This window comes from Herpailurus yagouaroundi, unplaced genomic scaffold (assembly GCF_014898765.1).
Source record: "Herpailurus yagouaroundi ecotype Mexico unplaced genomic scaffold, PumYag 28, whole genome shotgun sequence".
In the NCBI taxonomy this organism is placed as follows: Eukaryota; Metazoa; Chordata; class Mammalia; order Carnivora; family Felidae; genus Herpailurus; species Herpailurus yagouaroundi.
Genome location: NW_024412376.1, coordinates 13912973 through 13938399, shown reverse-complemented (window position 1 = coordinate 13938399; position 25427 = coordinate 13912973). Strand labels below are relative to the sequence as shown.

The 25427-nt window shown below is 51.0% G+C and overlaps 1 protein-coding gene across 1 annotated transcript in view; it reads left to right on the top strand.

The window, feature by feature from the left end:
* The window catches only part of XKR6 (XK related 6), a gene marked incomplete at its 5' end in the record, with an annotated part of 320117 nt that overhangs the window by 273497 nt on the left and 21193 nt on the right, over positions 1-25427 (top strand). The window contains one exon of the mRNA XM_040457393.1: positions 19204-19400. Within this exon, the coding sequence (XP_040313327.1) occupies positions 19204-19400 (197 nt within the window). The remainder of the gene's footprint in view (positions 1-19203; positions 19401-25427) is intronic.

Sequence of the window (25427 nt, the reverse complement as noted above, 5' to 3'; positions counted from 1 at the left end):
AGCTGGCCCTTCTTCCCAGCCACTCAGCCCTGCTCAGAACCAAAGCTGACCCTATGCTCTCCCAACCCACTGAAGGAGGTCCAGGGACTGGTGATTTTCTCTTGGTCCACCTGTCAGCCTCTAGCCCAGTTTCTTCCAGTCATGCGAACCAGATGCTGGCTCTTTGCTTTGGCCCCCTCCCCAGGCTCAGGATCCCATGTCCTCCTCAAGCCTGGTAAGGAGGAAACTACATCCCTCCTGTCCCCTCGTCCTTTGAGGCCACCAGCCATGTGTGGGCTCATTTCATGCTGGCTCAAGCTGTGGCAGGCCACAGAGGGGTCTTGTGCTCCCCAACAGCTGACCGCACACAGGTTCCTATTGGGGTCACCTGCCCAGGAGATGCTTGACTGCACCACCCTGCTGGCTGCACCCTTCCCTAGGGAGATCACCTGAGCAGAGAGCACAGGGCAGGCTGCTGGCCTCCCAGGCTGGGCCACATGTTCCCAGGCTTGGCCCTAACCCCTAGGAGAAGATCAGGTTCTGGTCCCAAATGCCCACTGATGGCATGGAAGGAGATAAGGGGCAGTGAGTGTTGTCCAGACCAGCGTTCTCATCTTACAGGTGAGGACACTAGCGTCCTGAGAAGTTGAAGGACTTGTGTAAAGGTTGCAGAGTGACATTGGGACAAAGATCAGAAAGAAACAACGCAATATGTAATGTACGAGTAGCTACTGCTGTTATTTGGGACTAAAACCAAGCTCTTCCCTGCTGAGCCCCAGGTAATCCTGTCTCTTCTCATGCCTGCCCAGCCTCTAGACCCCAGGAGGGTGTCTGGCTGCAGCTCCACTGGCTGTTCTCCTCCTTGGACTGCCGACTGGGTGCTCCTTCTGCATGGCTCAGCCCCTCGCTCCGCTCTGGCCCGGGGTTCTCCCCATCAGGTCTGCCGTGGCCTCCCCTGTTGAGTGTGCGTGCATTCGCACGTGCACTCCTCCGGCTCCCTCCCTTCAACTGCTTTATTTGGCCAGCAGCACTTATCACCCTGGAGAATGAAGTTGCCCCTTTGCTTTTTTGTCTGCCTGCACCTGGAACATGAGGTCCAGGTGGGGCGGGGCTGGGGATAGGATGCCACGTTGGTCCAGGGACTGGCCCAGGATAGCTTCTCCTGGGGAAGCTGATGGGTGAATGGCCCCGACTCAGCACTTAGCAGTTTTGCAAGTACCTGCACAGAGAGACCATACAGCACACTGCTGAGATTCTAGGGCTCAGAGTCAGTCCTGGGTATGAGTCCCAGCCCCCCCGCCCCGTCCTTACTCTGTGACCTTGAGCAAGTAAAATATCATCTCAGGTTGCTCATGTGTAGAAAGGCACAGTAATAATACCTGCCTGATGGGACAGCCGTGAGGGTTAAATAAGATGGCACATGAGAAACTTCTAGCAAACTGCCTGCCGCATAGAAAATGTTCAACAATTACTCACAGGAGACGGATAGTATGGCTAGTGAGTGAAGTCTGTGGTGCTGGCCAACTGTATCATATGCTGCTGCCATCTCAAATTCTGTTCCGAATGTGCTGAGGTATGAATGAATGAATTATTAAGCATTTTCTGTCTGAGGGAGGAGACAAGGCTGTTTCTGTTCTTGTTATGTGTTATTAGATGAAGATCATTGTACGGCCACATCATTTTCTTCGCTTGCACCTGTAAGACATTAGAAGAGAATCCACAAGAGATCCTTCTCCCCATTTTATGGATGAAGTGACCGAGGCTCGGGATGTTGATGTGATTCTGGCCATCTCCGGGCTGGTCAGTGCGAATGACAGAAAAGGCCTGCACGGATGATTCCTGGTGTGGCCGCCCTCTGCCCTGCTAAGGACTGGGTGGCATAAGATGGGTGCTCTCAGCTCCAACAGGCTCCTGGAAGGAGCTCATGCTGCTTCCTGGCTTGGAGCCCCAGAAAGTAAGGCATCTCCAACTTGGCAGGTCACCTAAGCCCAAATAGACACCGCTTCCCACGCCTACCCCCAGCCAGGGTGAAGCTGGCGAATGTTATGAGCAGAGCCAGCTCTCTCACCCCTGTCCATATGGCTAAGGTGTTGTCCCACCTCCAATGGCCTCTTTTGTGGCATTGCTGCCAAGGAAGAGGAAGGCAGGCCAGAGCTGGGTCACCCTTCTCCCTGCAGGTTATGGAACAGTTATACAGAGTCTGCATGGCTGCCCCCTTAGAACTGGGACTGGGGAATTATCATTCATTTCCTTACTTTACAGATGTGGGTCTGGGGTCAGGCAAAGATGGCAAGAAGTCCCAGGCCCTCATGCTAGTCAACTGCAGAGGCAGCCGTGGGACCCAGGCTTCCTGACTCTCAGTCACCACTCTTCCTGCACTCCCTGCTGTCCCAGTCCAGAATGGGGACACTGTCAGGGAGCGAGCAGCCCGAGTGTGAGGCTTACACAGCAGAACTCTGGCCTGGGTGCAGGAGAATGCCCCGGCCTTTGCCACCCTCTCTTGCGCCTGACTTTGGGGGGCCTCCCGGCAAGGTTGGGCTGCCCAGGACATTGGTGAGTGGACCTTAGCCTTGCATCACCTGGCACAGTGCAGACTCCACTCAATGCCACTGTCTCTTTCTATTTTTAGCTTACTTCCCTGGGCAGCCCCAGGAAATAGCACACATGACGTTGTCTGGCTTCCGAGGCAGGAGACAGGCCTGGATATAGAAGAAGACTAGAAAGAGCAGAGGCTACCTTCCTGGGAGATGCTGAACCTCTCCCATGAAGGACAGCAGCCTCGGGGTGGATAGGTGGAGATGGTCTGGGAGGAAACAGCCCAAGTCCTATAGGATGACCACTGATCCGGAAAGATCTCTGAGTAGCAGACTAGATCCTATATGGCCTGCAGTCTCAATGTAGCATTAGGGCCTAAGAGCTCATCTGGTCTTATCCACTCATTTCGGTAAGAAGGAAACACAGGGGCCACGAATGTTCCCAAGGTCACACAGCAGCCTGGACATGGTGGAAGCAGAACAGCCTTGAGGCCAGGGTCAAGTCCATCAGTGAGTCATCACGTGGATTCCTCAGTCCATTTCTCACTCGTCAACAGCAGCGTTCACAGCTAGAGCCTAAGTACGAAACTCGCACACCACCAGGGCAGCGATTGCATCTTCCGTGGGAACCGACAGAGCCATGGGATGGGGGCGGGGCAGGGACTAGGGTGGGTCTACCATACCTAGCACAGCACCTGGCATGCAGTGGGAACTCAGTTATGTCTGTCGAATGCTTAAATACAGATGGGAGGCGTCTGGGTTGCTGCTTGTGAGAGTCTGAAAGGGAAAAGCTGGGGCAAGGGAATGAATAGGGGATGAATATGAGAGAACAAACCACTGGGGCACATGATCCCCAAGAGCCGCCTCAATTCATTTCATTCAATTCAATTCAGTTCACACACCACAGATCCACTGTGGACTAGAAAGAGGATACTGGAGTGTTTCAGCCACCCGCTGCACCTGAGGCTTACGACAAAGGCACAGGCATGTCCTCCTGCCTAGTGTGCCTGGGATTTCCTGGGGTCACTGGGCTGGCGGGGAAGGGGAGAATCATGTTTCTATGTTTATCACATGACTCAAAGCCGCTGGCAAAGTGGGGGTGACTTTACTTTGGATCAGTGGGCCCCTCCCAGAATTGGGAGGTACTTTTACAGCCATGAATGATTTCCCTCATTTACAGAGCTGATCTCCCCCATTCTACTGCCACCACCTGTGTGCACAGGGGCTACCTTGGATCCTGGCAATGCCCTTTTACCAAGATGCAGGCAGAGCAGTGTTTTGGGGAGCCTGTTGTCAGAAGTCTTCATTCTAATTTGGGGAACAGCAGAGTGGCCTCTCCCATTGTGGACATGCCAGTGGTTCCACTTCCAAGCTGAAAAGCACAAGGCAGTGCTAGCCATGGACCTGCTTGCCTGGTTGGAAAGAACACATGCTGGTCAGAGCAAAGAGTCAAATCACTCAGGTCTGGGGACCTGGGCTGGGCCAGAGTGAGGCTCAGAGACAAGAGGGAGGGATGGAGGGTGGGGAGGAGGCCCGCCGAGCTGCTCCAGCTCCAGGTCCTGGATGTCCCAGTGGAGGCTCAGGGCGATCCTGAGCCTGGAGGTAGGGAGGCTTTCCTTATACCTGCCCTGGGCTAAACTTAGAATATAAATGTATGAACTTTCTAGAGCTCAAGGATTTTATTAGCAGGCTGTCTGATTGGTTCATTCTGTCATGAGACAGACACCGAATGCCTACCAAGTGGCCGATAATGTACCATGCATCTGGTATGCAAAGATAAACCGAAACCCCAAAACTTGGTCTCTGGCTTTCTGGGAGCTTATGATAGGGAACAAGACGCGTTTCTCCAATATGCAGGTTTTCAGGATGTTTCAATATATATTTTTATTTTATTTTATTTTTTTATTAATTTATTTTTGAGACAGAGACAGAGCATGAACGGGGAGGGTGAGAGAGAGGGAGACACAGAATCTGAAACAGGCTCCAGGCTCTGAGCGGTCAGCACAGAGCCCGACGCGGGGCTCGAACTCACGGACCACGAGATCGTGACCTGAGCCGAAGTCCGATGCTTAACCGACCGAGCCACCCAGGCGCCCCTCAATGTATATTTTTAAATGTTTATTTATTTATTTTGAGAGAGAGCGCGCAAGCATGAACAAGGGAGGGGCAGAGACAGAGAGGAAGAGAGAATCCTAAGCAGGCCCTGCACTGTCAAGCACAGAGGCCAACGTGGGGCTTGATCCCATAAACTATGAGATCATGATTTGAGCTGAAATCAAGAGCCGGATGCTCAACAGAGCCACCCAGGCATCCCAAGGTGTTTGAATATTTTTAATCAAGTTTTTTGCAAGGTCTCAGAGAAGTAGCCTGGGCCTCACTGTGCTGATGGGGAAATGGGGCAGGGTGGTGTGGGGGCAGTTGTCACCCATGCTCTGCTCTTCTGAGCCCCGGGATGTCAAAGGATGCTTAGGCTACCTGTCAACCAAGGCACATCCAGGGGGACTGCAAGATGACACCCAGTGATTCCACATCCCTTCACTGAAGCTGTCTGGTGCTTTCCCCGCTATTTCCCCTGGGCCCTGGCAAAGAAATGCCATTTCATGCCTTCCTTCCCAGATGTATGCCCCGAGCCTTCCACCATTGCTCAGCTGATGTCAGGGACACTGGAGAGAAGGGCTAAAAATAGCTCTGATTTGATGCGCAGCTCTCGGGGTGAGCTGGCAGCTAGCCCCTCCACCTTTCCTTTACACAAAAGGCATTTCAGTTGGAGTGTATCTATGGGGGTTGTCAGTGGTGGGGTGGAGTGGGAGGGACAGAGGCTTCCAGGGCCAGCTAGGAAGTGGAAGTTTCTAGAGTCTGTGCTCATACTCAGAGAGAGCCCATGGCTCTCCCCATGGGGCTGCTTGGGCACACACATTCCCCTGTGCCAGACTTGAGGGCCCCTCAAGCCACCTGGAACTGGCATCTCAAGAAGTTTTGAGGGAGGCTGCAGGTAGACTTGTGCATGGACACATGTGTATGTTCTTGTGGGTGTTGGGTGCACTGTGCTGTGCCTGTGATAAAGTGCTAGGGCTGAGAGGGCCCCTGGCTGGTGTAGCTGTGATCCTCCACGAGCCGGAAGTGTCTGACATCTGACAGCCCCAACAGATGTGCTTCTGTCTTCCTCAACTGTCCAGAGAGGGGCAGAAAACCTGTCTCATTGCAGCGTTGTCCTGCCACGCAGGTGGCTGAGTTTTCTCTTGTGTACAACCCAAATCTTTCCTGCTTTTTCTTTGAGCTCTTGGCCCCATTCCGGCCATCTACCTTGGGGAGTGTGCATTTCATGTGTTTGAAGCTAGGGTTGCAGGCATCTCCTGGCCAGATGAGACCAGTTTTCCATTAAAGCAGGGGCTACATCCACCTTAGCTCCTCTGCTGGATGTTCACCATGGTGGGCCGGGGCCACTGGGTGTACAGATGCCTGTCCTGGGGGTTCAAATCTAGCTGGGAAGCATCTCTGTACGTACAGGACTTTGCCACAGTGTGAGCTTCAGACAGAGCTATGGTAGTGGAGGCGAGGGGCCTCCAGGTGGAAAACAGAGCCAAACAAACAGAGGCTTAAATTTGGCTTTCTAATTTGGGCATACCGTTTCATCCTTCTAAGCCTCAATCTCCTGATCTGTGAAATGGGGCTAATAGGTTATCTAATAATTGGGTTGTTGAAAGGAGTACATGAGACGGGGACGGAGGGGAAATGAGAGAAAGATAACGAACAGGAAGATATAGCGTACCGGGTTAGAAGCAGCCTGTCTGGACTCCAGCTACCCGGTGTGGATCCCAGTAGCTATGCCTTGGGCTTTCTCTTGCTTCGGTTTCTTCACTGTAGGCAATGTTAAAGTTTTTGTGTCAAATGACTTAATACGTGTAGAGTGCTTACATTGTGCCCGGCATGCAGGGGAAAGCCAATAAATGGGAGGTATTACTTTACTGGGGACTCGGTATAATGGGAGGATGCAGAGGAAAGTCATTTGACCTTGACATGGAGTAAGGCACGTGGCTACAGGGCCCTCCTGCTCCCACCTGTGGGCTGTGGACTCTGTGGGAAGGAACAGAGGGCCACACCTTGCTGACTCTCCAGGTGGTGGGGAACAGCATAAAGACATACAGACAGGCACACACCAGGGGGTCTGGGGGTGGAGACCCATTTGGTGCAGCCAGGGGGCAGGGAGCAGGTGTGGGAGAGAGATGGGGGAGGCAGGAGACTGAGTCCCTGGATACAGAGCCAATGGCGACCCACCCAAGTGACTAAACCTAGGTCAGCTTTGATTTCCTCATCTGTGAAATGGGAATGGTGATAGTGATAACCAGATAGAGGCTTGCAGACTGTTCCCTGATCATGTCTGCTGGTATCCTTCAGATAGGTAAATGATCTGGGAGAACTGGAAGGACTTTTGCTCTGTCCCACTGCCTGCTCTCTGCTCCAGGACCCCAGGGAACAGCCACAGGGTTTCCTGCTGGGCATGGAATCAAATGCATGCAGATAGCAGCACAGCTTCTATGCCATAGCAGCCTCAGAACTCCCCAGTCAGTACTTTCCTGAGTGGACCTGGTGACCCAGCTCAGCAATTCTCAGCAGGGGACAAGCCCCAGACAGGTGAGGTTTCCACACAAGCCCCCTGAAGGCTCCCTCACCCCTCCTTTGGCACATCCTCTCCTACGGCCACTGCATGGTCATCAGCCCTAGATCCTTCCTGTCCCGGCATGTGGTCAGAAATGGAAAGGACACCTGGGAGGCATTGCTGCCACCTCCAGAAGGATGGACCAGACGAGAATGCAGATCTTACCGTCTGTGCTTACAGTCCCAGCAGCTCTTAACACCTCGGCTGCTACCATGACAAGTCAGGATTCCCAAATCAACCAGGTAGAGGTGGAGGGAAAGTGGAATACGTGTGAACAGGGCTTAGAGGGGTACTTCGCGCGTTCAGATAGCAGTGAGCCCTTGGGGGCTTTGGTGGCAGCTAGCCCAGCTTTGTCCTTGATATTGGGGGCGGTATGTAATCGGATTTGCAAACCCCCTTACCCTCTTACTTCTCATCTGACTAGTATTACAGTGTCCCTGTTCTCTGATCTGGTTCACAGCTACTGAAGAGAGCTCAGGGCTTTGATGTGGGTTTGGCTTTGCCTCTGTCCTCTGTGTCTGCTCACCCATTCGTTAGGAGGCCGTGATGACAGTTAGTGGCCAGGAGCAGGAAGGACTGGGGGGGGGGGGCATGAAAGGAAGCACAGGTGGGAGACCACCCCCTCTGTGATCCAGGGTTGGCCGTGACACAGGGATGCCGTCATGTGCCTACAGGCGTCTGTACAAGCTGGGGCTTAGACGTGTGAGCCATGTACATTATATGGTGGTTTGTACATGTGTATCTCTGTGCTGTGCAGGGCACGGTGCATCTATGTAGTGTGGCTGTGTGGGTGTATGAATTTCATGTGTGGTTAGCATGTACACACCAGGGAAGTTTCTGTGCAAAGTGTGATTACATTGTGGTACAGTGTGCATGCGTGTCTATGTGTGGTGCTGGTGTGGAGTGGGTTCTTGGGGGTGGTGTGTGTATAAAAGCAGTTGCTTATGTGTGTGTGAGAGAGAGCACGTGTGCCACACGCACCCAGGATAGAGTAAAGGTGCCTCATGGTGGTCCTGGAAGGCATGGTTACTTGTATCTAAATGCAACAAAAATATAAAGACATATTTTTTAAGAATAGAGAAGAGCTGTCCAGGTGAATGACTCTACTGTTACTAGTTTTAGAGAAGAAGTGTATCTTGAGTTCGAGAGCAGCTTTCTGAGTCTTTCTGGAAAGAGCTGGAACACTTCTTAGCCACGGAGGGGCCAGCTGTGGCCACCACAGAGGCCTGGTTGCTGGTGGCTGAGGCGGCCGTGGCTCTGGGGGGTCACAGCCCTGGACGGGCTTTGGGGGCTGAGTGCTGCTGTGGCGTTAGCCCAGACTCGCCTCTGGGCTTCAGGGCCCTTCCGGGTGAGCCAAGACCCTGTCGGTTGGGGTGGTCTTCAGCCTACTGGCCTCTCCAGCCTCCTCACCTCAGGGAGCACAGGAGCAACCAGGTAGCATGGCCACACAGGTGGTGAGCTCTGAGGGCCAGAGGTGGGGACTCAGGCCCAGCCCTGCTCCCTCATTCAGTCAGCAGATGTTCTCCTCCCGTGTACTAGGTGCTGTGCCGGGGGGCTGGGGACACAATTTTGTTGCAAAGCTGGGTTCTCTCCTGGGCTTAGGGTCCCACAGGAGTGACAGGTCTTTTTGTTTTTAATTAATTAATTAATTAATTTTTATTTTTTTTATTATGTATTTATTTTTAATTTCTTTTAATGTTTATTTTTGAGAGAGACAGAGAGTATGAGAGGCAGAGAGGCAGAGAGAGGAGACACAGAGCCCGAAGCAGGCTCCAGGCTCTGAGCTGTCAGCACAGAGCCCGATGCGGGGCTCAAACTCACGGACCGTGAGATCATGACCTGAGCTGAAGTCAGACGCTTAATGGACTGAGCCACCCAGGCGCCCCTAATTAATTAATTTTTAAATGTACATCCAAGTTAGTTAGCATATAGTGCAATAATGATTTCAGGAGTAGATTCCATTGATTCATCCCCTAGTGACAGGTCTTAACTACCACTCCCACACATACCCAACAGCTGCATGGTCACTGTACAAAGAAAGGTTCACAGGCTCTGAGGGCACACACGGGGGCAGCAGACCCTGGCTGGTGACACCAGCAAGTTCCATACTCAGCTTCCCCATCTCCAGAGACGGGTAATAATGCCTGCCTCACGCAGTTGTGGAGGGGGTGTGGTTAAATGAGATGATGCAGGTAGAATCTCAGGCCTGGGGCACATTGAGTGAGTGGCTATTACAGTTCCTCTGACTTTTTGTGTTGTTGTTATACTATCCCCTGTTGCTGCCTCCATGTACCAACCCTGCAGACAATTCTGCAGTTTCGGACTTACAGAGCAATTAACAGCCTTTTGCAGTGAAGGGCTGAGGCTATGTTTGGGGGAGCAAGGGTGAGTGGACGGGTGTTTAGGGAGAGGAGTGAGGTAAGAAGGGCCAGAAAGGCAGGATGCTGTCCAGCTAGTGGGGAGAGGCTTTAGGCAGGGAGGGAAGACACAGGAGAGGGTAGAAAGAAAACAGGGCCTGGAGAGAGGGGCCCCTGGTATCATGAAGGCAAAGAGGAATGGCCCCCTCCTTGGGCTCTTCCCCATTGAGGTCTGCCTCCCTGCTGGAGCCACTGAGCCTCTACCATGCCCCCCCGCCTTGGTGTCTGAGGAGCCTGGTCTGGTGGCCTAGCCCTGTGGCCTCCTGGCAGCTTGGCAGCCAGGCCCAAGGCTGTGTCCTCGCACAACCTCAGCCTTGGCGTGTCATTTGTACTGAGCCAATTGCATGCTGGTGCAGGGCCCAGGAGGACAGCCCATGTGCTGGCTGAAGGGAAGAAGCTGCCCTTCCCGTGGCTTGGTTGGAGAGGATCAGGGAGCCTGGGGCCGCCCCAGCTAGGGAAAGTGGGGATTTGCTCGCTGGGGATAGGTTCATCAGCTCATGGCTAGGGAAAATGTTATGGTCTCTGTGTATAAGTCTTGTACGTTCGGGGTACAAGCAGTGTTACTGCTGTCAACCAAGATGCGCTCCTTGAGGTGGCACACCAGTGGCTGCTTAGCCCCTGGGAGCCCCATGGGGAGGGCAGGAGCTGTGTTGTGTGCTTTTGTTTCAGCTCTGCCACCAGACTGCATCTGCAGATGCCCGTGAGGCAAGATGGTTGAAACTCACCGCCACTCTCCAACGCTGCCCGGTAGAACCTGGCCAGCTCTCCCCACCTGGCCTCCTCCTACACCTGTGTGTTGTAGGTGAAATGCAGGGTCTGCTGTAGCCTCCACCTGGCATATGCCCAGCAGATTTCTAGTGGCTTCCTGGGGTCACAGCCCTTCCCTCACTCGCATATGATGAGCCTTGGAGGAAGAGCCTTATCACAGTGACACCAGCTGGCCCTGAGCCTGGAGACTTGCACACAGAGGAGGAAGGCAGGCCTAGGGGTTTGGTACATGCAGTTGGAGCCCTGTCCGTGTGTCCACAAGACCCATTTGTACTTCCTGCTTCAGTATGCCACCCTCGTCTTATAAGGGTCTTTCTTTCCCTTCCTAAGGGAAGTTTCAGGGACCGAGGCCCGATGGAGGCCCGAGGCACCATCTGAGGTGACCATCACTCCCTGGGTGGAATGTAAGATCCCACGAATTGGGTTCCTGAAGAAGCCAGGTGCTAGGTGAGTTGTGAGAGCTGGGCGTGCTAACACCGCCCTGCCTGGTTCCACTACCTAAGTAGATGGTAAGGCCCCTGGCCTCCCCCCAGCAGCTCGCTCAGCAGCTCATTTGTCCCCAGGGCCTCTGGGGGAGGCCTGTGGGGCCAGCTCTGCCTTAAATCCTTATAGCTCCTACACACTTAGCCCCTACCCAGGCTCAGGGCAGACCCTGGGGGGTGAGTCCATGCCCCCCCCCCAACCCCCGGCCATTTCTCCTCCTACCCAGGGGTCCATCAGCAGAGTCTTGTCCTCAGTGGCCAGGTGCTCAGGGCCAAGCCCAGGGAAGGTGAGGCAGGAAGCCTTCTTGTATCTCCTTTGCTTGAGTTCTTCCTACCCTCCTTCTCATGAGTAGGCAATTCTGAGAGTTCTGCACATATTCTAGAGACAAGTTCTCCCTCGTCTTCATCAGATATGTGACTTGCAAATATTTTCTCCCATTCCATAGCTTGTGTTTTTATTCTCCTTATGTCATTCACAGAGCAAACACTTGTAATTTTGATGAAATCCAATGCATCAATTGTTTTCTTTTATGGATCATGTTTTTGCTGCCCTATGTAAGAGCTCTTTGCTAATGCAAGGTCACAAAGATTTTCTCTTGAAAGTTTTCTAGTTTCACATTTCAATCTCTGATACATTTTAAGTTAGTTGTTTGCATGGGAAAGATTAATTGTGCCCACATCATTTGTTGAAAAGACTACTTCTCTTCATTAAATTATCTTTGCACCTTCAAACAAACATCAGTTGCCCACATATGTATGGGTCTGTTTCTGGGCTTTTGTCTGCCCCATTGATCCATTTCTCTGTCCTTGCCAACAACACCCTGTCTTAATTACTGTAGTGTTATAGTGAGTTCCAAAATCCAGCGCTGTGAGCTCTTTAAATTTATTCTCCCCTCCCCCCCACTTGTGTTGGCTCTTCTGGTTCCTTTGCCTTTCCATATCAACTTTAGAATCTGCTTGTCTATATCTGCAAAAAATCCCTGTTGGGATCTGTATTGAAATCATGTTAAATCTATACATTAATTTGAAGAAATTTGTCATTGGGTCATCACTATATTGAGTCTTTCAAGCCATGAACATGGTGTATATCTCTCTATCATTTAGATTTTCTTTGACTTTTTTTTATTAGTGTTGTAGCTTCAGTATACAAACCTTGCATATTTTATTAGGCTTATTCCTAAGTATTTCAATTTTTGGAGCCAATTTAAGTGATATATATTATATTTATATATTTATATACCACTTTTTTTTCTTTTAAAAAAAATTTTTTTTATGTTTATTTATTTCTGAGACAGAGAGAGACAGAGCATGAGAGGGGGAGGGGCAGAGAGAGAGGGAGACCCAGAATCGGAAGTAGGCTCCAGGTTCCTAGCTGTCAGCACAGAGCCTGACGCGGGGCTCGAACTCACAAACTGTGAGATCATGACCTGAGCTGAAGTTGGTCACTCAACCGACTGAGCCACCCAGACACCCCTACCACTTTTTTTTTTTTTTTTTCCGAGAGAGTGTGTGAGTAGGGGAGGAGCTGAGGGAGAGATTTGAAAGAAAGTCTTAAGCAGGCTCCATGCCCAGTTGCAAAGCCCAACTCAAGGATCGATCCCATAACCCTGGGATCATGGCATGAGCTGAAATCAAGAGTCAGATGCTCAACCAACTGAGCCACCCAGGTGCCCTTACGTGGTATATATTTTTTAAATTTCAAATTTCGATTTCCAATTGTTAATTAGTAGTCCATAGAAATATACTGAATTTCTATAAGCTGACCTTGTATCATGAGACTTTGCTAAACTTCCTAATTAGTTCTGTGAACTTTTTTGTATATTCCTTGGGGTTTTCAATCTAGACAATCGTGTCGTTTTCAAATGGGGACAACTTGACTTCCTTCTTTGCAATCTGTATATACTTTATTTCTTTTTCTTGACTTACTGCACTGACTGGGACTTCTAATATGATGCTGAGTAGAAGTGATAAGAGTAGACATCACTGCCTTGCTCCTGATCTTAAGAGGAAAGAATTCAACTTTTATTATTGAGTGTGACATTAAGTGTGGGTTTTTGTAGGTGTCCTTCATCTATCAGGTTAAGGAAGTTCTCTTTTATTTCTAGATCATTGAGAATTTCTTCTTTTTTTAAAAATCATGAATCGATGCTGAATTTTGTCAAATGCCTTTTATCTGCATTAATTAATTAATTAATTAATTAATGTGTGTTTTGTCTTATTAATATCTTTGATTACAGGGATTGATTTTTGCATATAGAAGCAGCCTTACTTTCTCAAGATAAACCCAATTGGCTCTAGTGTATCATTCTTACTATATATTACTGGAATTGATTTGCTAATATTTTGTTGAGGATTTTTGCATTTGTGTTTATGAAAGGTATTGTCTGTAGTTTTATTTGGTTATACAGTGTTTGTCTGGCTTTGATATCAGAGTAATGCTGACCTCATAAAATGAATGAGAAAGTGTTCTTTCCTCTTGAATTTTTTGGGAAAAAAAGGGTAGAATGGGTACTATTTCTACCCTAAATGTTTGGTAGGCTTTATTTTTCTTAAAAAGGATTGTCAAGTTTCAGGCCCCACAAAATCATTTGGGGCTTCGAGGGTGGGTTGTTCTTTGAAAATACGGTTTCTGAGAATGTCACCAGAAGCAGCACGTGACTGTAGGCCCAGACCGCAAACCTGCTCAGCCTCCTGCCTCTTGTAGAAGTCACTGTTTTCTCATCCTAGCCAGTTTTAGGCAGAGCTATAGCTAACTCCTAGTGAGGCAACATAGTTTGGGTAAGACCATCTTCAATTTGCCTGAACTATGACTGGCTGTGTGCCTGGGGGGGAATCACCCCACCTCTCTGAGACTCAGATGTGCCAGATGGGAAAGAGAAGGTAACAAAGTATCTTCCCTCAAAGGGCTGGTGAAAAGGTGAGAATATGCTCAGAGAACTAGAAAGTTCTTCTGGAGGCAGATATGTGGAGCTTTGAACAATTCCATGGTTTACAAAGTAAGAGGAAGAAACAGAGCTGGGATAACCAGCGTGTGCTGAAGGAAGGACAGGAGGGGAGCACCTCGGGAGGCAGGAATAGCTGCCCTCTGGGCCATCTGGTCTCCCAGGTAGTCTCACACACATTTGAGGCTTCTGCGACTCCCGGAGGGGGCATGTTTGCCTGCATTTATTTACTCAACATATCCTGAGATCCTACTCTAGCCCAGGCTTCTGCGACGCCCCGAGGCGGCATGTTTGCCTGCATTTATTTACTCAACATATCCTGAGATCCTACTCTAGCCCAGGCATTTGAAAGATGTGGAAACTGAGGCCCAAAGGGGTTAGGAGATGTTCTCCCCAAGGTAACACAGCCAGTGAAAGAACTGGAAGAGAACCCAGGTGGTCTGCTTTTCCACAGTAGTGAGGGGAACGAGTTGGACTAAGTTCAGAAGGAAAGAGGCAGACGGTCTGTCCCTGATCAGCACGTGGGTGGGAGCTAAGAGCACTGGTCCTGGAGCCAGACTGCCGGCTTGACGCCCTGCTCGACCACTTACCCAGCTGGGCAAACGGCAGAACAGAACCTCACTGCTGCAGTTTGCCGTCTGCAAAATGAGGCTCATACTGCATCTACCTCATAAGGTTGTTGTGAGGGTTAAACGAATTAAATGAATTCATAGGTACAAAATGCTCAGTACAGTGCCCAGCACATGAGTGTCACACAGACATCGGGTATTATTATTTATGAAGATGGTAGGGCACACTTCAGTTTCTCTGAAGCCACTCGGTTAAGAAAGGATAAAGTTGTGAAAACGTTGGCAGAAGCTTGAGGTCCTCGCCTGCCCTCTGCGGTGGTGAATGGCACAAGCTCCGCCTTGGGACGGACTTGCCCAAGGCCATGCAGGTCCTTCAGACTGTAGACCAAATCCGCCCAGCTTTATGAGCCCTCGCTCTATCATGACACACTTCCTCCCTGCTTTTAGACCCAAGCATTTCATGATCTGATGTTCTTGGGAGAGAGATGGCATGACAGGTGCCATCAGATGTGGAAACAAATCCGGGAAGAGACTTGGATGTCTTCTATCCTGAGCTAGTGTCCAGGGGATGGTGAGCTTTTGGAACCTGCCAGGCAAGTTGGGGGCAGGGGGTGGCGGGGATGAGGGTTTGGAGAAGCAGCAGCCCTCCTTGTGGGGATTTGGCACATCTGGCCCTGCTCTGGGCCTCGCCTGCGCCACCTGCACCCCAATGCTACTGCATGGAAGGGTGCAGGCCTTAGGAGGCTGCCTGCTGGGAATGAGATCACCTCGCGGAGCAGCGTTTCCCCCGTCGCTTAGAGTCTGGCGCCACCTTGTGGCCACAGGCCAAAGCTGTCTTCGCACAGGGGCTGGAGCCTTAGCAGAGGCAGCTAACTTGGCCGGCCCCAGAGGTCACCTAGACCCCCTCTGGATTTTACAAGTACCCTCAGTTGCCTCTCAGGGACCCAGAGACTCAAGGACAGAGGAGAAGGGTCCAGGAGCCAGAAGGTGTGGAATAGGTAGAAGGCACTTGATTGGGAAATCCTGAACTGGATTCCATGACGCAGCTCCCATTACAGGGGGTTGAGGCTGTGTGAGCTGGTGTCTCAGGAGGCATGATTTCCAGATTTGGTTTTGGACTTGATCCTGGTGCACTCTGGGCTGCCAGCATCTGTTTGCTCATCAACATAGTGGGAGAGACTCTGGTTTTGCCCACTCCCACCCTTGTTTCTTCCCATCCCTTGCGATGTTCTCCCAGAAGAAAATTCAAGGCTGCTTTCTCTGGCAGACATTATTAGCCGAGTCAGCATGTCCTGGGTTCATTGCCTTCCATTTCCATGGGCATGATGGGGCACAGGGGCCTGTGGCTTGGGGAAAATGGAGATGGGGGCACACATCAAGTGCTCCTTTTGCCCTAGCAGGACAGAGCTAGGTGAATCTGAGTGTTGATGTGACCCTGCCCTGGGACTGGAACGCATAGGCTTGGCTCTGCAATTTAATCATTCCTCCATCTTGTGAGGCTGGGAGAAGCAGAGTCTGTGGTCTGAGTGTAGCCCTGAGAGAGTATAAATTTGTGATCTGGTCCCTGTAAAAGACTCCCTGTGAGAGTCTGTGGCCTATGGATTGTGTGTTATAGCTGCCACATGTGGGTAGAGCTCAGATTTGGGTCATGGAGGCCACATCTGACCTGTGAGACCCAAGGCACCAAGGCTTCACTAGGCACATGGCCATTCTGGGTGCTGTGTGGAGTTTCTAGACTCACAGCCCTGACCTCAGCCAGTGCACCTTTGTCCTCCACTGCTCTGCCTTCCCAGGCCACCATCAGATCCGACCAATTTGACCCTTTCCTCCACCCTTGCTCCTCAACCCCTCCCAGACTACTTGTGACCATATCTCTTTACAGCAAACCCTCCCCTGCCCAAATATATCTTTGCCATGACTTCTTGAAGTTGGTCTTCTCCTTCAGGCCCAAAATTGTGACACTGCTTTCCTCTCCTTCCTCTCTCTCTCTTTGTGTTCCCTCTCACATCTCTCTCTTTCTCTCTTTCTGTATTTCTTCTCTGTGTGTATGCGCTTTTCTGTCTCTGTATCTCTCTGTGTCTCTCTGTCTGGCTCTGTGTCTCTGTGCCTCTGTCTGTCTGTCTGTCTGTCTGTCTCTCTCTCTCTCTGTGTGTCTCCCTGTCTCACTCTCTGTCTCTTTGTCTCTCTCTCAGTGACCCCGTAGCTTTACAACAATGTCCCTGACCTTTTCCAAGCCTCCCGCCTCATCCCTTGATTTTGAGAAAATGACTCATGGGCCATACCACAGATAGTAAGTGCCAGAATCTGTAACAGAACCAGAATTTGATGCTTTACTTCACTTGAGCCTCAGTTTTTCCCATGAGTTAAATGACAATAACCAGACCTGCCCCACGAGGCATGGCAGGGACTCCAGCAGATGGCTGGCCTTCCGCACCTGCTCTTCTCACACCGGCCCCACCCCAGCGCCTTCCTGCCTTTGAGTCCTCACCCCCAGGCTTCCCCGCTTTAGTCTTCAGCAGGACTGTTGCTCTGCTCACTGTGGGGAGCGCATCTGGAGGGAAATAAGGTGTCCATCCCAGCTTCCCAGGGTGGGTCTCTTCAGAGATACCATCACCCAAAGGCTCTTAGGAATCTAGAGAGGCAGACATAGTATTACTCATCTGGTGTGGGATGGGTGCCCCTTGTTGCCAGCGTGTTTGTTGTAGGTCACACCAATGGTTCAGTGGGGCTGCTTTGTGTCCCAATGCACAGTTTAGGGGACCCTGGAGCCTTTGTTCATTGAGGAGTCCAGTACATGGCTAATGGTCAGGAGGGAGACCCACCATTTTGGAATCAGAGAGGAGCATCACTTTACAGTTTTAAACTATTTTATAAATGCATGCTTTTGCATCTTTGCTTCTAAAATGTGAGCTTCTGTAACATCGATATAAGGTCTTGAATGCCCCGCTCCTCCCATTGCTCCGGGGAAATTCAGAGCCCCTCTTAGTGACTGGCTTTATGAAGCTCCTCACGAATTTGCTGCACATGTGGGCATGGACTACCTTCACAGTATTGTGACAGTGTTGTCCCACCAGGACGCCTCAGCCTTGCAGGACAGGAGTCCTTCTACAGGACAGTCTTCCTTCTACATCCATAGGCACTGAGGCAATGGTGTGAACAAAACACAAGCTCCTGTGCTCCAGGAGAGACAGAAAAGACACAAGAAAGGAGTGGAGAGAGAGTGGGAGGTGGGGCTGGAGGGGCAGGCAGGGCCTCATGAGCCATGCGAGGCATTTGGATCTAAGCATTCTAAGCTTTATGGGAAGCCGTGGGAGGGTTGGAAGAAGCTTGGGGATGACTGATTGCACTTATGATTTTCAAAAAGCACCTTGGCTGCCGTGTGAAGAAAGGGTTGTTCTGGGGCAAGAGTTGACCCCAGGAGACCAGTTAGGGGGCTTCTGCTTCAATTCAGGCAAGAGGGGTGATGGCAGAGACCAGGCTGGGGGTGGTGATTGGGGCAGAGAGAAGGGACTGCCTGGTAGCCCCAAGTAGGCACTTGACAGTGCTTGAAGACAACAGGCACTACGGATTGTGTCAACCATGCTCTCTCGACCCCTATGATGCAGGCTAGTGTTTTAAAGGGCGCAGTGATATGCATTCCCAGGGAACAATCAAGGTCACACATGTGCTTCTGTCTGTTGGCCGTGGCCCTTGGTTTATGGTTCATGTTCTTGATCTTAACTGGGCCTGCAAAACTGTGCTTCCTGAACCTCACTCTTGCCCTGGCCCTACTGGCCTCTCTGGCCCAGGCTCAGCCTCAGAGACCGCTGGATGACTTAGATGTATCTTTAATCCGCCCCTTGACTGTGGTTTAAAGACAGCTTCCTAAAGTTCAGGTATAAGTGAGGCACGGGGGACGCAGGATGCATGTCCACCACACACATTATCTCCTTGATCTCCCCGCCAGCCCCGTGATGCTATGATTCTTTTCCCCATGTTAGAGAAGGGTAACAAGGACACAGAGTTGGAGTAATTAGTCCAAGATCCCACAATTAACAAATGACAGAGTCCGCATTTGAATCCAGAGCCCATGTCCTCCCCCTACACCCACTTTCTTTGCTGATGGAGCAGGGTCAGTACAGGGTCAGAATGACTGTGTCCTGTGTCACCCTTGGACAAAGGCTCCATTGCAGCTTCTGTGGCTCCCTAGTGTAGAGCTCAAACTTTGGTGTCCGGCAGTCTGGGGCCAGCTCCCATTCGGTTCACCATCCGGCTATGCAGCCTGTACAGGTGTGGTGCAGCGGTTCCCCATGTGTCTTACATAGGAATTACACCTGCGGGTCACCTGGGACCCTGGAACCATGCGGCCAGCCAGCCAGTGGTACTTCGTAGGAGCCTCACAAATGCTGACTCCCTTCCCTTCCTCACCCAGAGAGGGTGCAGGGCTGTGCAGAAGAGGTGAATATCTGCTGGAATGTTCCCCCTGGGGTTTTGAACGTGAGAAAGGTCATGCGTCCTCTGAGCTCACCTATGATGCTTCACTGGCTGGCCCCGGGAGATCATCTGGTCCCACTCTTTCATTCTCATTTTTTTTTTTTTTTTTTTTTTTTTTATGAGCAAACCAAGACCAGGAAGGGGAGAACTTGTGTACGACCCCTTCCCTGGCCTATCCCCCTCCACTCCCAATCCCTTCACTCCAAAGCCTTAGCACCTTGTCTGTGGTCTGGAAAAAACCCTGGTCCAAGCATTTGGAAAACTTCACAGCAAAGGAGGGGACATCGGCACAGGCAAGCCTTGGTTTTGGGGAATGGCATGACCCTTCTGCATTCCCTGCTCCCACCCACGCTCTGTGTGTTCTGTCCTGTTCTCTCGGCAGGTATATCCGCACCATGTACCTGGGGATTCAGAGCCAGCGGCAGAAGGAACACCAGCGACGCTTCTACTGGGCTATGATGTATGAATATGCAGACGTCAACATGTTGCGCCTCCTTGAGACCTTCCTGGAGAGCGCCCCCCAACTGGTGCTACAGCTCTGCATAATGATCCAGAAGAACAGCGCCGAGACGCTGCCCTGTGAGTGTCCCACACCCACCCCCCCATGGAAGGCTGGGGGAATGACCTGGGCTGGGACAGGGCTCTGCCCTCTGTCTGGGGACCACTTGGTGACTGCCACCTGCACACTCAGTGCTTGGCACATCCTGTGGGCATTGCCCATCCTGATCCCCGAGTCTCCACCTTGCCCAGGCCCCCATGTGATGCTGACCCAGCCCACACCAAAAGCACATGAGTGGCACAGATGTTCCCCATACACCCATGTGCCAGCTGCCCTGCTCAAGACCTTATGTTCTCATGAACAGAGCAGAGCCAGGGGCTCAAATGTCCCTGGGAGCAGCGGAACAGACGGCTCTGTGTCTCCCAATCTGGGAGGAGTGCCTCCTTTTCTTTGGCGCTGGCCTGAGCCGAAGTGTTGCACATACACAGGATGGGGGAGTCAGCCTAATACTAAATCACAATAGGCAACACCAGCGATTTTAGACATTTGTAAGCTGTGGTGCTACTGCTTGAAATCAAAGTTTATGTAGCAGCTCCATTTTAAAACATGCTCAAATAGCTCTGCTTTAGTTAGATGGGGATGGGGATCCAGAGCCAGGCGCACCCCATCCACCTCCCTCATGTCCCCTGTGGCCCCAGATGGTCTCCAAGGAGCCCCAGAAGCCCCCAGAGCCCAGTGGGATAGCACTGATATCTGCAGCAGTGGGAAGTCTCTAGGCACCTCCTGGTTGCCTGAGAAACGCTTCTGAGGTTAGACTTTGTTGGCCAAGGCAACACCAGGTCACCGATGGTCAGACAGACTGCAAGCAGCATGGCTGTGTCTCAGAGCATGCTTCAGGGGGACTGGAGCTCCAGTAGGTCTAGGATGAGGAGGGGCTGAAGATCCCATCATGTGGGGGACACTGGAAATGTCTAGTTTAAGGAAGACTTGGGATGCAAGAATCCCAACATTTGAAGGGGAATGAATGGCCATCCTAAAGGGATGGAGGGAGCTATAGGGAGAGTGTTACTGATGCAACATGTGGCAGATATTTCAAACAGCAGGAGCTGTTCAGTGGTGGAAAGAGTGTCTCAGCAGGTAGTGAGTTTCCTGACACTAGGAATATTCAAGCAGAAATGTTGCTGAGAAGACTCAGCCCAGAGGTTCCTGACTCCACACCCTCCCACCTTACACCTTGTGGTCTGTCAAGAGCAGCCAAGCTCTGGCCTTCGTGAAACAGCTTTGCCTCCTGACTTTTTCCAGACTGGCCAGTCCTTGGGAATGTCCAGTTCCCTGGTCACTTGTGCGGAAAGGGAGTTTAATCTTCCAAGGCCAGCCAGAGAACATTGAGCTGTTCAGCTTGTGAACTCATTCCTGACATTTAGAGCCCAAGCACCTAGTTCTGAGCCCAACTGCACTGCCAACAGACACCCCCAACCCTATGGGAGCTTGGCTCCCTGATGAAGCCTCCTACCCACCCCAAATCAGCATAACCCCAGCTGGAAGTGCCCCCAAGGGAAAGAGGCCTCAGGGCAGATCCCTCTGTCCCACAGAGCACCGGCTGCAGTCTTGTGAATCCCTCATGGAGGCAAGGAGAAGGGGGAATGTGGGAAACTTTGGGGGGCAGTGCCCACTGTTAGGAGGAGGCACCACCCAGCCCCTGGGCATCAGCTGTTTGGAGCCAGGGTCCAGTGGAGTTTGCAGCACCAGTGACCTGTCCTGGAGAAGAGCTGGAAGGAGCTAAATAGACGTCTAGCTCCACTGGGGCATCTGGACACTGAGCAGGAAGCCGTGGTGAGGGAGGCAGGGCTGGCAGTCCGTCTGGCCTGTCCCTTCTCTTTTGGATAGACTCCCATTCATATGCACACACACTGCCACTGGCATCGGAAAAAACTAGGAAACATGGAGACCTTGTCTTCAGGGTGCCCGCGGAGCCAGGCCATCTGCTTAGGCAATGATCTGTTGTGACTGCCCACGCCGAGGCCCCGGGAGCCCCTGCTTCTCTGAACCTTGGAGAAAAGTGTGCATCATTTAGAGAGCGCCATTTGTTTCAGGACCAAGAGAACCACTCAGGGGTTGATTCTGGAAGAACACCAGTGTTGCAGGGTCTGATGTGCACAGCCTTGCTCTGCAAGTCTTGAGGGAGTCCTCATGGAACCCTGATGATGGGCTGAGGTGCCCAGTGATAGACACAGTGACCCTGCCTGCTCTCTGGAGCCCCCATACCCAGACTGCCCTCCATCCATGGGCTGTACCTCCCCAGATCAGGGCAACATGCTCCAGGGGACAGATTTGCTGGGGGACTGGGGAAGGCCTCTTTCTCTCCCATCCGATTCCTCCTTTTTCCAACTCTGTTGCCGAGACCCCAATCTAAATCGTCCTTTGCTGTTTTGGTTGTTCAGATCTCCTCCCAACCCCCAGAATCACCAGGGAAACAAAGTTATCCTTCTTGCACCCTTCGCCACATCCAGGCACCGCAAATAGATGGGACAGGTGGCAGGGTGATGTAGGGGGTGAGTTCCTGATAGGACATTCGTCCCAGACCAAGATCCTGGTCACCACTTATACCCTGGTATGATTTTGGACCTTGCCCTTCACCTTATCAAGGCCTCCTTTTCTGTTTGGTGTAATGAAGGAGGTGACAGCACTACCTAACATTTAGGGAGGATGCAATAATGTAATGCATGTAGATCATTTTGTAAACTGTCAAGCTCCAAGGGCACCTAAGGGTGTGTGTTTGTCATTTCCAGAGGCTGGTGGTGAGTGGCGTGGGCGAGATCCTAGGGAGATCTCCACCCCACCCCTTTTGGCTCTGTGGGTCATCCCTGTCCCAGCCTCCTTGCTGAGACTGCCCTTTCTATGATAGCTGCTCATATTATAAACACAGAGAAGCTGATGTGAAATCCCTGGAGAAGAAACTCAAGGGGCAGTAGATGTTGCTCCCTAAGAGCCCTCTTGATGTGGGAGTCCCATGGGGCCAAGTCCGTGAAGGCCAAGGGGCTGCTTAGTTGTGCTGCCATAAGCAGGCACCCTGGGAGAGGAGTTGGAGTGACGAGGGTCAGGCTGCTGTGGGGCTTTTGCCCTAGGGAAGCTGTCCCTGGCTTTTTCTCCCACACACCCCTCTTTTAGAGTGAGCAGCTCACTCAGAGGTCAGGCAAGCATTCCCCCACATTTGTTTGGTATGTGGAATAGGTGTTTCTCCAAACAAGCTTTCATGGTTAAATACATTTGGGAACTGCTGGGCCTAAACAAAGGTCAGTGGCAATCTTTGCTGTTGGAATGTGATTTTCCAAGACAAGGATGGGGTCTGTACCATTAGCTGGATTGATGGGAAGGAAGGAAACCTGCCCTCACTGAGCACAGACTGCAGGGGGCTTGGCATTTCCCTCTTACTTAACTTGTAGAACGTCTGCTCATCACTGGACCATTTTGTTTGGAAATAGATGCCTACCTTCTTTTTTCCCATAAAAAGCTGTATGAAATGTACACACATTAAAGAAAGTCTGTTACCCTGGGAGGGACATGGTGACATGGAATCTTCCAGCCATGTGACTGCTTAGAGCATGGCAGCATAGAAAGATGCGGGTGACTCCCATGCTGATATCTGATAGCTGTTTGATCTGTGGAGAGTTACTGAGCCTTTCTGTTCCTGAGCTTTCCTGTTTCTTAAATGGGGATAATATTAGTACCTACCACAAAAAGTTGTTATGAGCATTTGATGACATGACCAATATCATGCCAGGTACAACACCTGGCCATTTTGTTGGTGGTGGGAGAACTTTTATTGTAGATACACTTCCTGAATTGGACTACAAGCTGTACTGGTGGGATCCATGGCTAATTGGCCTTGCTTTGTGGGCTTTGATGACATAGCTGCCCATTTACACTGTTAATACTAGTAAATGGTTAGGAAGACCGTTGCCACTGCCACTTTATTTTTTTAATGTTTATTTTATTGTATTTTGAGAAAGAGAGAGAGACAGAGAGAGTTGGGGAAGGGCAGAGAAAGAGGGAGAAAGAGAATCCCAGGCAGGCTCCACGCTGTCAGCACGGAGCCTAATGCAGGGCTTGAACTCATGCACCATGAGATCATGACCTGAGCTGAAACCAAGAGTCAGACGCTTAACCAACTGAGTCACCCAGGTGCCCCACCACTATCACTTTAATATGCGAGTTCTCCACTGATCTTGCCAAATGCCAACCTTTCCCATCTCTCCACCTTGTGGCCCTCACTTATTGCTGGGCTAACCCTGTGGTATTCAGCCTGCAAGATGGATTGTATCCAATTTCCCCAGAAGACCACATTCAAGTGAAAAATATGGTAATAATAAACAATCATACAAATATTATGCTGAAGTCACTTGAGCATCTCAGCAGGGTTTCCTTAAATCTGATGTTTTGAAAGTTTGAGTAAAGATAAAAACAAAGCTTATTCTGATATGTCATCTACATTGGTGGTGACATTGTAGTGTCTGCTGAAAGCTTTGCCAGTATTCTAGGTAGGGCCAGGGTTTGGAAAGCAGTTGGCGGGGCAGGAAAAGTGAGACAGAGTGTCAATACCACCATCCACCACTTACTGCCTTTATGGCCTGGGGCAAATTCATTTCCTACCTGGGCCTCTTGCTCCGTAAAATGTGAATAGAAGCTACCTTTGGGGTGTCGTAAAGTTCTAATGAGCTGCACATACACTCCTACAGCACCTTGCTTGCCATGTGGTGGGCACTTGATATGATCCACCGTTCCACAAAAATGCGTCAGGTCAACTGCGATACTATGTGCTGAGGGGCAGCAGGGAACAGAACCGACACAGACCCTCTCCTCACGAAAGTCTTATTTTTCTGAGCAGACAGAACAAAAACAATGGGACCGATGACACATGTTAAGTGCTTTGAAGCAAACAAACCTGGTGCTGAGACCACAGATAATGTGGTGAGGGGTGGAGAGAGCTTACTTTGGGCAGGAGTGTCAGGGAAAGCCTCTCCAGGGATCTGATGTTTAGGCTGAGTATAAGCAAAGAGAAGGAGCCACCTGTGGGAAGAACAGAAATAACCTCCCAGGCAGTGGAAAGAGCATATGCAAAGGCCCTGAGTAGGAAAAGCCTGGCTTGTTCCAGCAAGTGAAGGACCCAGCATAGCTGAGGTTGGTGGGGCAGGGGGAGGAAAGTGATATCAGGGGAGGATGGAGAAGTCAGAGGCCTGATCAAGCAGGGTCTGCAGGGCCCCACAAGCAGTTTGGGCTGATACCAAGTATACTAGGAAGGGTTACATAGGAAAGCTGTAGGATTGGACCTGCATTTTTTTTTTAATTTTTTTTTTCAACGTTTATTTATTTTTGGGACAGAGAGAGACAGAGCATGAACGGGGGAGGGGCAGAGAGAGAGGGAGACACAGAATCGGAAACAGGCTCCAGGCTCTGAGCCATCAGCCCAGAGCCCGACGCGGGGCTCGAACTCACGGACCGCGAGATCGTGACCTGGTTGAAGTCGGATGCTTAACCGACTGCGCCACCCAGGCGCCCCTGGACCTGCATTTAAAGAAGATCTCCTTTTCTGCTGTTCAGGGAGGAAGCAAGAGCTGAGCTAAGAGATCCAGGGATGAAATTATGGGGTAGAGAGCATTTGGGAAATGATACCAAGTGCACGAATTTGAGGGCTGTTCTGGAGATCAAACCAATAAGACTTAGTAGAACTGGTGTAGGCAGTGATAGACGGAAGAGGTGGTGATTTCTCACTGGATATGTAGAGATGGAAGAGACCTTACGGGGGAACAGGTTTGGGGGACTGGATCAAGAATTAGCAGCTCTATCACTTTTCCTTCTGGGTTTTTCTGATCCTTCCATGTAAACATTGGCAGGGGTCAGGGGTGAGCCCCTTGCACCCACATAGCACCTGAGCCTACCTTTTTTGGTTAAGCACACACGGAGGAGTTATCCTATAAGTAGGGCTCTGCTGACCACTTTTTCCTGGCATCACACCAGCACTCTTTGTCAGGTACCTGCCACAGGCCAGGTGCCATGTTGGCAATGGGCTTGCAAACACACCTACCCTTCAGGAGTTTATGGTCTGGTGC